At 35.9% G+C, this 15,217-nt stretch overlaps 1 protein-coding gene across 2 annotated transcripts in view; it reads right to left on the reverse strand.

Annotated features, from left to right (window-relative positions):
• The window catches only part of LOC120419379 (netrin receptor unc-5-like), a 434,660-nt gene that overhangs the window by 22,064 nt on the left and 397,379 nt on the right, over positions 1–15,217 (reverse strand). For both annotated transcript variants that reach the window (XM_052708539.1, XM_052708538.1), the window contains exon 10: positions 10,568–10,883. In XM_052708539.1, coding sequence (XP_052564499.1) covers positions 10,568–10,883 — 316 coding nt within the window. The remainder of the gene's footprint in view (positions 1–10,567; positions 10,884–15,217) is intronic.

A 15,217-nucleotide genomic window follows, 5' to 3' on the forward strand; every position in this document is an offset into this window, starting at 1 on the left:
AAAAAATGCAATTTTTGTCTTTAAAAGGCATCCAAAAATGAGATTTTTCGAGTAGGTTTATTTGCACAATTATTTTTTTTGTGTGAAAAGTCGAATTAAAAAACGGGTGTTTTTTTAGTATAAGGCCATTGCAAATATTTTTCAAAGTTCAAAGCCCCCCTCCAACGCACGTTGGCTCAAAAAGCAAGGGACAAAAAAAAGTTTTTCAAAAAACATCAAAATTTTAATGAAATTAGACGTGCAATCAACTGAAAACAATTTAAAATGCATTTTGAAACAGTTACAACGTATTTTGAAGTTTTGTGAAATTTTGAAGTACAGTTCCGGAAAAAGTTTTTTCTTCGCAATTTTTTTTATAAACTTAGAATTTCAAAAAAACTTTTAAAATTATTTGCAAAGGCCTAACTATTACCTCTTGAGAAAAAAAATCTAATTTAATTTTTTTCGGTTTTTTCATTTTTCCATTTTTTTTGAAAATTCTTTTTTGAGATACAGATTTTTGGATATTTTAATTGCTTTTTGTATGGACAGCTACCAAAATTGTATGGAGACTTGAATGAACGAGCGAATTATGATGCAATAAAGAGAAAAAAAGGTACACACAATGTTTCATTCAAATAAAAAAACTACAAAAATTAAATTTGCATAACATTCTCGTTTTTGAGAGAATTGCTCAGCTGTCAAATTTATATGGAAACTTGTATGGATGAACCAATGACGCATAGAGATGGCCTCTACAAGTTTTAAGTCGGGGTCACTTCTTAGTTTGAAACTCCTTTTAAACGAAGTTCACACAAACTACCAAACGTTTGTTTTGATAGTGTGCGTGAGCGCCGTGTAAAAAGTGACAGTTCGTCCCTTTTTGGTTTGCCTTTGTCAAACTAACGGGGTACAAACTTGGTACAAACTAAAAAGTGTCAAACGAAAAAGTGACCAACCACCGGGAATTGAGTGTAATAACGTTTTAGAATCCCAATTGACTCCAAATGGCCCATTTCAGTTTGAAAACAGCCCCCGAACCCATCAGCATCCGCACCGATGACACCCGCGCTCTCGCCGTTGACATCCAGTGCACCGTGAAATATGTGGCCAGGCGCAGTGAGAGCGCGCTTGTGTCCGTTCAATATAATTACGATGAATGATTGCAACTTTATTACAGTCGACTGCTCTTGTCCACGGTAATTACACCCCATTCAGTGGTGGGGGCCATCAGCAATCAGCCTCGGTGTGACTTGCTTCATGGTGATATTTTCGGAGCCATGGACCACACCCTTGGATACAATCTCGGGCAAGTCGTAATTGGATAAACCTATTTAGTCGAGTGCGCGATCGCGTCCATCATCCGAGGTGCTCTCTCGGAAGTTGCGCACAATTCTTCATATATTTCAAGCGGCTGTGACAAGAGGGATCGGTTTATGACACTGCACTTCATTTGCAATCCCGACGTGCAGTTGGCGCTTCATAAAACAAACCACATTTATTAGTCGCCAGTGCAATTTGATACTTGAATGTGTGGTGTGTACACATAACTCTCACGGAGGAGAACCTTGGGTGTTCCCAGGAATTCATAGGAGTAAACACACACTCTGGTCGTTCTTAAAGGACTTGAAAATGCGAGTGTGAGGTTAGAATCACGGTTTACTGTACTAACAAGCAATTCAGTACTGTAAAACGATGATTTGGCAACATGAAAAATCGTCGACGTGCCTTCCAAGCCGCGATGCTACGGAACGGGCATGCTGTAACTGTTTCACTCAAACTACCACGATGTTACGGTGAAAGTTCCCCATAAACTGAGCACGTACTCCTTCAATTATTTTGATTTCGTACCAACTTGTACCCTTTTGAAACTCTCATGGTGTCTCACAGGAAGAACTAGTTCAGATGACAAATGGCAAACAATCTGGCCGCTTGCGGCGAAAGCAAACTTTGTTTGCCTCTCCACTTTCATACAATATACATGATTGCAGCTGCAGCAGCTCCTCCAATTGCCCTCGACCAGTTCTAAGTGCGGCGTTTTACGGTCCGCAACAATTGCCCGCCATGCAGAACTCTGCAAGCGGTGTCTATCTAATTAAAGTATCTCTCTATTTATTCAAATTAAAACGCAATGTCTCAGCTTGAAGTGATGTTTGTTAATTCTGCGTGACAAATAGCAGTCAGGCGCCGGTGGAGACCGGAAAGCAGTACGAGTCAGTCGTAGAATTGTCGCGACTTTGCCTGATACGGTTGAGGTGAGGGCGAAATGGACACCGACACCCCGTATCGAACAGCGAGAAGGGGAGTGCGTTTTATTTTTTGCGCAAAATAACAGGAATTATACAGTTGAACGATCGGCACGCGAAGCGTCGTGTAATGGGATCAAATGTTGGGGAAATTTTATGAACTGGAACGGGCTGGGTGGAAGGGACAGCGTAGATTTTGAAGTGAATTTAAATGGTCAAAGTAATTTTAAGAAAAGTAGAGCCTTTTAAAAATTTAATAAGATATTGAAACAATATGCATTGCATCTTTTGAAAATATCAATTAAATCCATATTCACAAAAGCTATAATTTAAGCCTATCGGAAAAATTGTTTCCTAATATTTCCGCAACAAAAATAAAATTTGCACATTGCATTAAAAATAAAAAATGAATACTGATCAAAAATACCAGTTCTTTAAAACAAAAATCTTCATTATTTCAAAAATGTGTGAGTTGTGAGTGGCAGTGCGTGGCCGAATGGTTACGCTGTCCGCTTTGTAAGCGGATGATTCTGGGTTCGATTCCCATCTGCTCCAACCTTCCATCGGATGAGGAAGTAAAATGTCGGTCCCGGCCTTGGTTGTTAGGCCGTTAAGTCATTCCAGGTGTAGGAGTCGTCTCCATGCCATAAGTACAAACAACACACCAAACCAAGCCTACTCCGGTGGAATCGCTGGCGGCGGTTGGACTCGCAATCCAAAGGTCGTCAGTTCAAACACTGGGGTGGAAGGTTCCTTGGAGTAAAAAGAGGTTTGGGTGCTCTCCCCATTCAAGCCTTCGGACTCCTAGGTTCGAGCAGAAACTTGCAATAGAGACCACAAAAGACCCGGGGGTCGTTAATGTGGATGGTTTGATTTTTTTTGTGAGTTTTTGCATTTGCATTCGTAAATTTTTCTTTGAATTTTTGCCTTCTTTGAAAAAACTTTTTTTTTGTATGACATATGTTTTATACGTTTTTGCATTCTTTCTAAAAGGCCAGTCCTTTGAAAAACTGTGTTACAGTAAAAACATTTATAGGTTTTTGGTTTTTTTTCAACATGATCTGTTTTTTTTTAAATACATTGTTATTCTTTAACAAAACTGTGAGTCAACGTTTTTTTACCAGGACTTTTTTTAATAAATATTTTTTTCAACAAAAAAATAATTTGTCTGTTTTTGACCCCTGTGAACAAGTCCAGTTCTTTGTTTTTTTTTTCTTTTCGAAAGCTAATTCTTTGAAACAAAATCATAATGAAGAGTCTAATAAAAAAATCATTTTTGAAATCTTTTAAATATAAGCAGTTATTCAACGTTATTTTATTTCAAAATTCTGTCAGAAAAATATTTTTGGTTTTGTTTGTTAAAAACATAAGCAAGTCCTTGGAATCTAATTTAAAGAGTTTCCAGGACACAACATTCTGTAAGTTTTTATAACGTTGGCAGATTCTTAATGAATGATCCGCAGTTCTTAGCTAAATAATTCGAATTTCAAAATTCAACTGCAGTTTGCATTCATTTGAAAAAGAAAATGTCGAATAACTACTTTGATGTTAACAAAGATTCTTCAAGTGGATTTTTTTTCTTTGGAAATTTGAAGAAAAAAAAACTATTGTAAATTTTGATTTTTTTTTTTCGCAGAAAGCAGTTCAAATATTCTGCAAAAAGTAAAAACAAAGCTTTTACCATGATATTGAAACAAAAATAAAACTTTATTCTTAATATTTTGTTTTTTTTTATTTGGCCCAAACTTTTTGGGGGTTTTTCCATAACTCATATTTTTTTTAATTTTTGAAATTATATGATATGTTTTAGCAGACAAAACCACAACTTTGGAGCCATAGGAAAGTATGGATTTTTTGCATTTTAGCAATTTGCCAAACATTTTTAAAATTTCTGAACTTAATATTAATAATCAACATTACGCCCTTTAAAAATGTTCAAGTTGATTCCGAAAATTTCAAAATATTTTTCAGTTTTTTTTTTAACATTGCAAATAGGACCATTAGGTTCTGAGATATTGGTAGGGGAGTGTGGGGTAATTTGGACACCCTAAGGAAATTGCTCTGTTACGGGCTGTATGGATATTTTAAAGGAATGTGGATGACACCAGGGGATAATAGAGACCATATTTGATGGAAAAATGTCATTCATTTTGATAAATTTTTATGAAAAACCCATTTTCATCGCAAAAGTTAAAAGGTGTCCAAATTACCCCCACATTTTTGTGTGGGGGTAATATGAACACCCCTTTGGTGTAATTTGGACATGCCTTGTGGGGTAATTTGGACATGCCTTGTGGGGTAATATGAACACCTTTTGTGGGGTAATTTGGACACATGTTGAAGAATAAGTTTAACATTTGATTTTTTGAGCATGTTTTTTATCCTTCAACCTGGTTTTGTAATTGCTTTATATTTTGAAGTGTTGCTCACAATATTTCATCAAAGGTTTAAATAATGATTTTGTGATAGAACTATAATTCAATAGGAAGATAACAAATAGTTCAGTGTAGTATACATAATTTAATCATTAATACTGAAATGATTTAAACATTGATTCTGGATCAGGCACGCTATACTTGTTTTTAGTGATTAAGGTATCGTTTATGTTTATATAAATCAATCTTTATATAGAATTTATTAGCCTGAAAATATCATATTTTTTTTAATTTTACATTCTGTAGCCCTTCAAATTTATATATTATTGTAAACCAGCGTAGAAATTAGAAATGTCAAAGAAATTAATTAAAAGCAATCAACATTAGAGTCTTGTTGAACGCCAAATGTACAGTAATCAGATTTTCATCAATTCGAATATTGGAATAAATTTATCTAAATTAAAAAATAGGGGTTTTGTGAAAGTTCTCATTGCTCACATTCATTTTTGATTGATTTGACATATTAAATCCCTCTAAATTTATCTAAATCCCTTTAAAAACTCATCCAACCATGAAAGTTACTTTTTGTTGCCTGACAGGTAGACTTTCAGGTATGTCCAAATTACCCCCATAGCATATTCTATCATAAATTGAGATTTTTGATGATAAAAATAGATAAAATGCACAATTTTTATACGTACATATCTCAGGAATCGTCCAAGCATCCGCCTTAAACAAAAAATGTCCACTTTTTTTGCCATATAACTCCTGAAAAACCTTGTTTCCTAACCTTCAAATATTAGAATTTAAGGCAGTGCCAACCGGCCTTTGGAAACTTTTACATATTATACCAAAACTACTTAACCTCTTCCAACTTTTTTGGTTTGTCCATACTCCTAGGCCATTACTAGTATTAGCCTTATCACTTAAATTTCCGTTTTCACTTTATATCCGAAGAAAACGTGATTTTTAAAGGGGTGTCCAAATTACCCCCACTGTCCATATTACCCCAAACTCCCCTACTAGAAAATTAAAGGTTGTTTGGACGAGACTTAAAAAAACTACAATTTTCTTGTTTCTTTTTCTTTTGATCGCTGTAACCAGTACAAGCTTTAATGTTTCTTAAGAAATTTTATTGGACGCTATTAAAAAAAACGAAAAACTGGAATTTTATAGTTAAACTTTACCTTTTAGTGGCTATATCTTGAAAATAGTGCACTATATCAAAAAATCTGTGAAGTACTTCTTGATTACAAATATTATTTTTGATTAAAAACTGAAGTCAAAATAAAATTTCGAGTAAAATGTCTTTTAACCCTCTACTGCCCAAATTTTTTTTCGAAAATTTTTATTTTTCCCTTGTTCAGGAGGTCATTTTGAGCAACTTTTGTTCTACGAAAAACTTTACTTCTCTTGTTTTATGTTTTTCTTGTTTTATTTTTAGTATTTTAATTTGCATTTATCTTGTTTAGTTTATGTTTGTTTTTGGTAGTATTTGGCCTATTCTACCACCTAATATAATTACATTTTGCCTATCTAATTTTTTCACGTTTTTACAGTCACTTTTTCAATTTTTTGCATGTTTTTCACATTTTCTGCTATAGAATGGCACCATCATCATTTAAATTGCAAAAAAGTGCGTAGAGGCATAGTCTGGGACACTACAAAAATTACTGCATACTTCTTTTTACTGAAAATATAGGAAATGTTAGTAAAAAACACAGCCAAAGTTGACCCCTAAAAAAATACATTTTTAAAAACATTGGCAAAGTCACATAAAACAAGTAAAACTTCCAACCCATAAATTTTCTAAAATTTTAAGAGTTCTTCTTTCCAATGCTTTTTAAAGATCAAAAATTGGTTGAAAAAATGATTTTTGGCGATTTTTTAAATCGAAGCCCGTCTAGAGGCGGGGTTGGGTTGTAGAGGGTTAAATAAAAAACTTCAAACATTTAAAAGTATGGGAAATTGATTTTTTGGGTAATTGATTTTTTGTTGAGAAATTGAAAAATTGTAATTTTTTAAGAATTCCAGTATTTTTTCGGAATAGTCCTCATCAAAACCTACAACTTTGCCAAGAAAACCAAACCGATCAGAAAATACCTTTAAAAGATACAGATTTTCGCATATCACATGTTTGAGCTTGAACATGAGCATGAGCATGGTTACAATATTGTTATGAGTCGATATTTAAACGAAGAGGTTATTTTTCTCAGTGAGAAAGGCAAAACAGGTTACTAGAAATCTTTCAACACCAGCAGCTAAATCACTGCTTCAAAATCCTTCAAACCTTCCTACTAGTTTGCTAATTAAGAGTTCGATTTCTCTCCAATCTCCGCCAGCTTATTATCACACGCCTCTAAAACTCGTTCCCAACTCCGTTGCGAACCTTAAACTGCCACTTCACAAAATCTGCTCAATTTCCAATTTCCTCACGAGCTCGCGCTCGCTTCAGCACCAAACTCAATGGCAACACATTAACAATTTATAATAACATAATCTTTATTGATTAAATGCCATTTAGCAAGGCGGCGCCGCGTCCGGAACTGGTGCTGCTACCGCGCGGGTTCGTTGATTACGAGACCTGGTCCAAAGCCGCCGCCAAAAGAGGTGAAATTGAATAATTGCTTCATCATCGCTAAACACAAACGCCATCCGTTTTTCGGAACACGGTGGCAGCGGGGACATTCCCTCCATCACCAGGTTCGGAGTGCCTCCAACTTGTCCGGGGTCGCTTGACTGCGGCGTGGCTCTGGTCTATTATTATTCAATTAATTACACTTTCCCCGGGCCGCGCCAGTTATGACAGCTTCATAAAGGGACCGTTTTGATTAAGTACAAAGCGACACCGTGCGGCCAAGTCGCTCAACTCAACGGAGGAGGAGGAAAAAGTAGCAAGCAATTGGCTAGTTTATTGGCTGATGAGGCCGCTGACTTTTTACGGGGAGCCAAGAGAACAATTGTTCAATTGACGCGCACTTTTTATGGCCGTCAAAACTGTCGCAGGAATTAACCCTTACCGAACTGACGGTGCCTTACGAGCATGGTGCTAAGATCGACTTGTTGTATCGATTGAGTTTGCTTATTATAATTTTTTTCTAAACGCTGGATTAATCATGCCAAATCATGCTTTTCTTCAAATTTACAGTTTAACGACGTGCCATCCAAGCTACGAAGCTAAGAAACGTGCTTTTATTTCTTATTCGTTTAATCTCTACTCGCTTCATTTGCTCCAACAAGAGAAAGCCAATCTTTAAAAAATGGTCATTGAAGGGTTAACAAAAGTAAGTACAAGTAAACCCCACAAGGATTAAGCCCCAACAAAATGGCTACCCTTTTATGTGCGAATCTCTCGCGGGCGGGTCTTTAAGACTATCTTATTGCGCACATCATTTGTAACTTAGCCGCCGCTGCGTACTTATTCAATTAATAATAATTTACGACCGTAATTACAACATTTGTCATCCGAATGCCGACATTAATCTAGAGCAGTGCGGCGTGGCGCAGCGCGGTTTGGTCGTTGTCTTAAAGTGGCGTTGCAATTTACTGTGCACTTCCTGCCAAGACGGCGCGTTTCGAGAGTCGCGCGTTAGAAAGAGTGACTGTTAGATGGATGCGGCGTTGTGCGATTATGAAGTGAGTGTCAGTTGATGGGGCTTTAATTGAAATGGTAATCTGTATGGACGGTGGTTGCATTGGAAGGTGATGTTTATTAAGGTGAACGAGGTATCATGTTTAATTTAATAATGTTGAATGTTGATAACTCCTGTATAATTTTCGTTGGAAAACTGTGGTTTGAAAATATTCCACGATCCATTTGACAAATAGTTACTAAAATTCCAACAATCCAAAAGTGAGATAAAATAGTAATTTTTTTTAAACTTGGTTGTCATTTAAAAAATAAGTTACTCGATCTTCTTTTATAATCTTATATAATATGGTATTCAGATAGTAATTTTTTTTTTCGAGAAGTGATGAAATTGAACCATGAGAGAAAAATCGAGCCGACTTGGCTGGGAGTTTTTTGACATGTATGCAAATTTATAAGAAAAGAAAGAGATGTTTTTTGAATTTAAAATATGAATTGATTTGATTTCAGAAATATTCAAATAAAAAAATCAGCACTTTGACAAATTTTTTCATCATGGTTTTTTTCTCGTCAATATAAATAAAAAATAATTAAAGGCAAATTTTTAATACTTCCAATGGAAATTTTGTTAATATTTTTTTTGCAATATATCTCACATTCTCATTTTTCCAGAAATTTATTTTACGAGCAATTCTCTAAGACTAAATCTAAAAATAATCGCTGTCCGATTATTTGTTCGCCATTTTTATTTGGATTTAATTTTGTGAGTACTTTTTCCAAACTTTTTCTACAAAAAGACTATTAAAATATTAAAAAAATCTGTATCTTAAGAATAGTTGAATATATTGCTCAGTACCTCTCTGAAATTATTTTTGAACATGAGAAATTTCGAAAATAAATATTTTGTGCAATTTAATTTTTTCTGTGAAAAATTCAATTTAAAAAGGGTATTTTTTTAGAGCCTTGATTTTTTTAAAGGCTCTAAGCAATATCTACAACTTTGCCGAGGATACCAAATCGATCAGAAAATCCGTTCGCAAGATTTTGAATATTTTAAAAGCCTTTTTGTATGGACGTTTGCCAAAGTTATATAGAGAATGATGCAAAATGACTTTTTTGGTTATAGAAAAGGATCATTAAAAAAAATCAAACAGTTTGCTCATTTTCGAGAGGATTGCTCTTAAGCCTAACAATAAGTATCTGGAATCGATTCTGTTTTAAAGAAGATGTAATTCTGATATATTTTTATGTCTTTTATATTTTAAGCTTACCCACATCTGACAATATTTTTTTCTTAGATTTTAGGATTTTTTTGAATTTCGATCTTGGCTTTGCAAACCTCATTTTTCAATCGAAAATATCTTGGACAACATTTTTAGTGTAAAAAATGCATTTCAGTGAAATTTTATGTAAGTTCACATAAAGTCTAAACTAGGACTAAATTTTGAAAATAATGTTGCCGTTGATTTACTAAATATTAGCTATTAATAATTTGGCAGAGAAAACTTAATAATCAAACATAATATTTGCAGTTTAAAAAAAAGTTCGGCAATCATTTATCAAGAAAATATGAAGAATGAGCAATTTCAGCTCAAATCAGGAATTTTTCTGGTACTTGTGTACCCGACCCTCTCCGATGTCAATGAAACTTTGTAGACATGTTATTCTAGCTCTATATAATCATTTGTGTGTATATGGAGCCAATTGTAGTCGAAAATAACATTTGAGAAGGGCTTAAGTTAATTAAATATCTTTGTATTTTGCAATGTATCTCGAAGCCGTTGCATCGTATCAAAAAGTGGTCAAAGACAAACTTGTAGGAAATTGGACGGGCTTTACAAAATACACTGAAATAAAAATACACGCCACTTCTATGAGATTTTTTGATTATTTAGTTTGAAAGTTGAAAGTCACGTTTTTTTTTCTTTATTTGTGTTTTTTGGCAATTTCTATATGACAGACTTGATTTTTCAGTCTCGTAAATATTTTTACCGCAAAGCTCGTCCAATATTCAATAAGTTTGCCTTTGACAGCTTTTCAATTGGATGTATGGGCTTACAGATAGAAGTTTAATTACAATGCTCATAACTGAAAATAGAATATTTTTTTCAGTGTGTTAGAAACCTGGATAGTAAATAAGCTTACGTAAATATTAAAACGAGTCGAATTCAAAAGCTGTCAAAGACAAACTCATGGGAAATTTGACGAGCCTTCCGGTAAAAAAAAATATGCTGAAATTCAATATTTTTGTAAAAATCTAATCGAGCCTTAGTTTTCGCAATTTTCAATTTTCAAAATTTGCAGTTTTGAAAAATTGAGGCCATTCTGATAAATAAAATTTGACTAAGATAGTAAAAAAAAAGTTGAACTGTACTCACTTATTGCACAGGTGCGGCACATCGTAGTGATGCTCGGAGTTGGACCGTGGGAACGGGATCGGATTCTTGAGCGAATGCGCTCCGTTGGGATGCTGCTGTGACGCTGCCTGCTTCTGCTGCAAATGCTGCTGCTGTCCATGGTGTGGCAGTGACTGTTGCTGCAGCAGATGAACCTGTTGCCCCCCCGGGCCACCAGAATGATGATGCTGTGGCGTCAAGGGATACTCGTAATTTATGGCCACCGTATTCTGCGTCAAATCGGGCTGAAAATGGGTTAGCTTCTTGCTCTCGGTCGGGAAGTACTCCGATGGCATTTCTGGAAAGAAGAAGGACACGAGAAGACTGAAATTAGGACAAATGCGAGATGATTCGTCTTGGTTTGTCGTGGGGGGGATTCCGGGGCAGAATGTAATAAAAATCTAATTAGACCACTAACTTCATTGCGTAGCAACGGGGAGGGGGAGATTCGGCGGAGGACCAGATGCTGGCATGACTACAATGACTAGAAATGGCTTCTTGTTCCCTACCCTTCAGGGTGAAAAGTACAATGACTTTGTGCGGACTTTGGGGGGTTGAAACAGTAGAACTTTAATTGTAAGATGTTACCCAGAGGAAAGTGGCAGCCGTTTTCGGAATATTTTCAATCAATTAGATGTAGATTAGAAGATGCTGCCGCACGGGAAAAAGGGGACTGGGAGGAAACTGGAAAAGTTTCCTTAAAACCATTAGCCCTCCAAAAAGTTCCAAAGAAACCTTAGAACAGACAAGTTGTCTCCTTCGTAATGGGCTCATTGAGACGAACCCTTCGAGTGGGAGCAGGAGTTGATTGTCAGTCCCATTAGTCCCGCAATGCGCGGATGTGGAATTAAGCACGGTGTATTTTTTCGAGACCTCAATGATAAAAAATTCGGTATGTCTGATATTTGGCACCGTGAAAGAAGGGCTCTTTCCCGTCATTTTGCGGTATATACCGAAATATTTCGTCGGGGGGTCTAGTGCAACTTTTTTTTTTGAAGATTTTTTTTCGATTTTATGGGATATTTGTTTAAAAAAGTCACAGGAAATCGGTGCATTCATGTTGATATCCCTCAAACTTCTTATGAATATGCCTTGGGGACTCTATCCAACTATATTTGATCTCCAATAAAAAAAATCGAACCAAATTTTCCAGATTTCTAGCTTTCTTTGAAATTACCTCAAAATCCAAGCTGGAAACCCCGAAACGACCGAAAGTAAATCTTTTCTTTGTAAAATTTGTCATAAAAATACAGCAACACATTGCCCGGATAGAAATTTGAGCATTAGACAATGCAAAACATAGATTATTTATTCAATAAGCTGTTTATTACCAAATAGGTTCCGAAAATTATTTTTTCAATCCTCTGCCGCATAACACCATTACATTTTAAAACATTTTAGAATCAATCACATTGTAGAAAACAGTTTTCTGAACAAATTCCATAAAAAAGTATCAGTTTTGGTTCAATATAAGCAGAGATATGCCCAATTTCCTGAAATAAATAGTGCCTTTCTCCAAAATTTCTTAATTTAATTACCTTTCACACGATGGGCACTGCCTACTGAGTTTTGTAATGAATGCTATAGAATAGTTTCATTTATTTCGTCAAAACTTGTTATAATTTTTACGTTTTAATAACATATAATCATCATAAAAAATATCTTAGTAGGCATTGCCCATCATGTGAAAGGTAATTAAATTAAGAAAATTTTGGAGAAAGGCACTATTTATTTCAGGAAATTGGGCATATCTCTGCTTATATTGAACCAAAAGTGATACTTTTTTATGGAACTTGTTCAGAAAACTGTTTTCTACAATGTGATTGATTCTAAAATGTTTAAAAATGTAATGGTGTTATGTGGCCGAGGATTGAAAAAATAATTTTCGGAACCTATTGGGTTTTAAACAGCTTATTAAATAAATAATCTATGTTTTGCATTGTTTAATGCTCAAATTTCTATCCGGGAAATGTGTTACTGTTATTTCATGACAAATTGTACAAAGAAAAGATTTACTTTCGGTCGTATCGGGGTTTCCAGCTTGGATTTTGGGGTTATTTCAAAGAAAGCTAGAAATCTGGTAAATTTGGTTCGAATTTTGATTTTTTGGTGGTCAAATATTGGTCAAATATAGTTGGTTAGAATCCTCAAGGCATATTCATAAGATGTTTGAATGATATCAACATGAATGCACCGATTTTCTGTGACTTTTTTGAACAAATATCCCATAAAATCGAAAAATAATCTTCAAAAAAAAAAAAGTTGCACTAGACCCCCCGACTAAATATTTCGGTTTATACCGCAAAATGACGGGAAAGAGCCCTTCTTTCACGGTGCCAAATATCAGACATACCGAATTTTTTATCATTAGTTTGTTCTAAAAAATACACCGTGTAAGATAATGGCAGAGTCGGGATGTTTGAAAGTCTGCAAGCTTAGGCGGGGTTGAGGCGCAACTTTGTGATTGAACTTTGTTTAATTTCCTGTGATTGCGGCACAGGAAAGAGGGGAGGCTGGATCGGTTTAACCAACCAAAAACAAGTTTCAAGTTAAGCCAATTGCCGCAAATTAACGGAACGGAAATTAACGGCGATGGAGGAGGATGAGGTTACACGAACAAGATCATTATTGAATCAGGTCGATTAGGACGAGATGTGGTACGAGTTTAGATTTTTTTGTTTGTTTTGTTAACATGTTGACTAAATAACAAAATTTCTTGTTTTTATGCTTTTTAGTATAGGTATTCAGTTGTTCAGATTGTCAGATTTTGATTTAAGAAATCTTCATATTGACGTATTTTGAGGATTGAAAGATCTGTGTCTTAAGATGATAATTGTCATAAAAATATATTTTCTCAAGAACATTTACTTTGTAATAATATCGTTAAACAAGTATGAAATCGATATCTATTGTCTCGGATGCTGTCAGCATGTCAGCCCAGCTAGCTTTTATAGCAAACATAATTTAAGTTGCACACAATTCCGATCCAGTTACAAAACCCACAACCATCAACCTTCTCTCCTCCAAGTTCGCCCTCCCTCCCACGAACATCTTTCCTTCTTAATTGAGTCATGAAATATGAATATGACATTTCCTCTTCGGATGCACTTTTCTCATTTCCCCTTCTCCCACCCTTGGCCAAGTTGTCTAACTGTTTTGCTTTTCATCCACTTGTCAAGCGAAACTTCAAGTCCCACTTTTAAGTTGTTCTTCCCCGGACTTTTTTTTTCGAGACGCGGAGACAAACTAGAAGCAAACTCTATTCTTTTCTCGATTTGGATTCTCCCCCGCTCGACAATCTGCGTTTGCAACTCAGATCTTCATCCCATGAAGATAATGCTGTCACGAAGATGCTCGACGAGTCGTGACTCTCGGTGCCACGCTCATTTCTTCATCTCCTAGAAGTTGCGCTTCGAGCGATCCGCGCGAAAAGCGCATTGCGTTGCATTCTAGAATCAAGATGCAACTTCCGCTGCTGCTGCTGCTCCTCAGCGTAATCCGGAAAATTCAAGATAATGCGATTTGCCACCTCACACCGATGTCGTCTTCCCTCGAAGTTGGAAACCCAAGAAGGAGGCAAAACAATGAACCAACAATAACATCGCGGATCTGCCACGAGCGAGATGTACAAGCAGTACTTCCAGAGAAGCTGCTTCTTGAAGAAAACGACCTCGAAAAAAAAAAATGTGTTTGAACTTCACACATCGCGCTTGTTATTATAGACACTTTACTCATTTTTCTGTTTTTCTTCGGAAACCTCGGATATCTTGAAGAAGGTTGTTTTTTTTCTGCCTCTCGGTTCGTCTGTTGTTTGGTGTCACAAGACTCACGAGGTAAAACAAACGAAAACGCGCGCGTGAACCAATTTTGACAGGGTCGTCTGAGGTGGGGAATAACGGCTGAAGATCGTTCGGAAGTTGCTACTTTGGTGTGGGATGGTTCGGAAGATATCAGAAGAGCCGGAGAGGCATGTCAGTGACTGACAAGTACATTTTGTATGCCAACTGCATCAATAAATGAGGGAAAAGGGCTTCCTTCCGAAAGGGGAGTCCCGAATAAAAGAGATAATTTGATAACCATAAAAAGCACTGTTGTTTTTAGTTTACCTTATAATCAAAAACAGATCTTTTTCCCATAGTAAGTACTTGAGAAGTACTTCCTTGGGCAAAACCGGTTAAGATTTAGAAATCAAGATTTAGATGTTTTTTCATTAAAAAAACGTGGCATATAAATAACAGTATCTATAGGTATGTACTTAAAAAAACTAAAAAGATTTTGGACAACAAAAATTATAAAATGACACTTACAAGTAAGTTTAAACAGAGAAATGTATTGTCTTCTTCAACTCGGGTCCCCGTTCCCCGCAGTAGAACCAGAGCAACCGCACGTCGTCGACGTCGGTCGTTCCGCTTTCACTGTCAATGTTTACCTTTCACTTATCTACGCCACGATCACGTTCTGTTTGTTCTCATCACACACACACACGTCGTGTACGCATCACAGCACACTCCACAAACACAAACAAAACACTCACGCACTCTACCTGCTTCTCCCCACGCACACAAAGTCAAAACCTCACTTTCGTGATAAGAAACCACCCTATCATCAATGTCGGAGCCGCACGATGCATGA

The sequence above is a fragment of the Culex pipiens genome, chromosome 2 (assembly GCF_016801865.2).
Source record: "Culex pipiens pallens isolate TS chromosome 2, TS_CPP_V2, whole genome shotgun sequence".
NCBI lineage: Eukaryota > Metazoa > Arthropoda > Insecta > Diptera > Culicidae > Culex > Culex pipiens.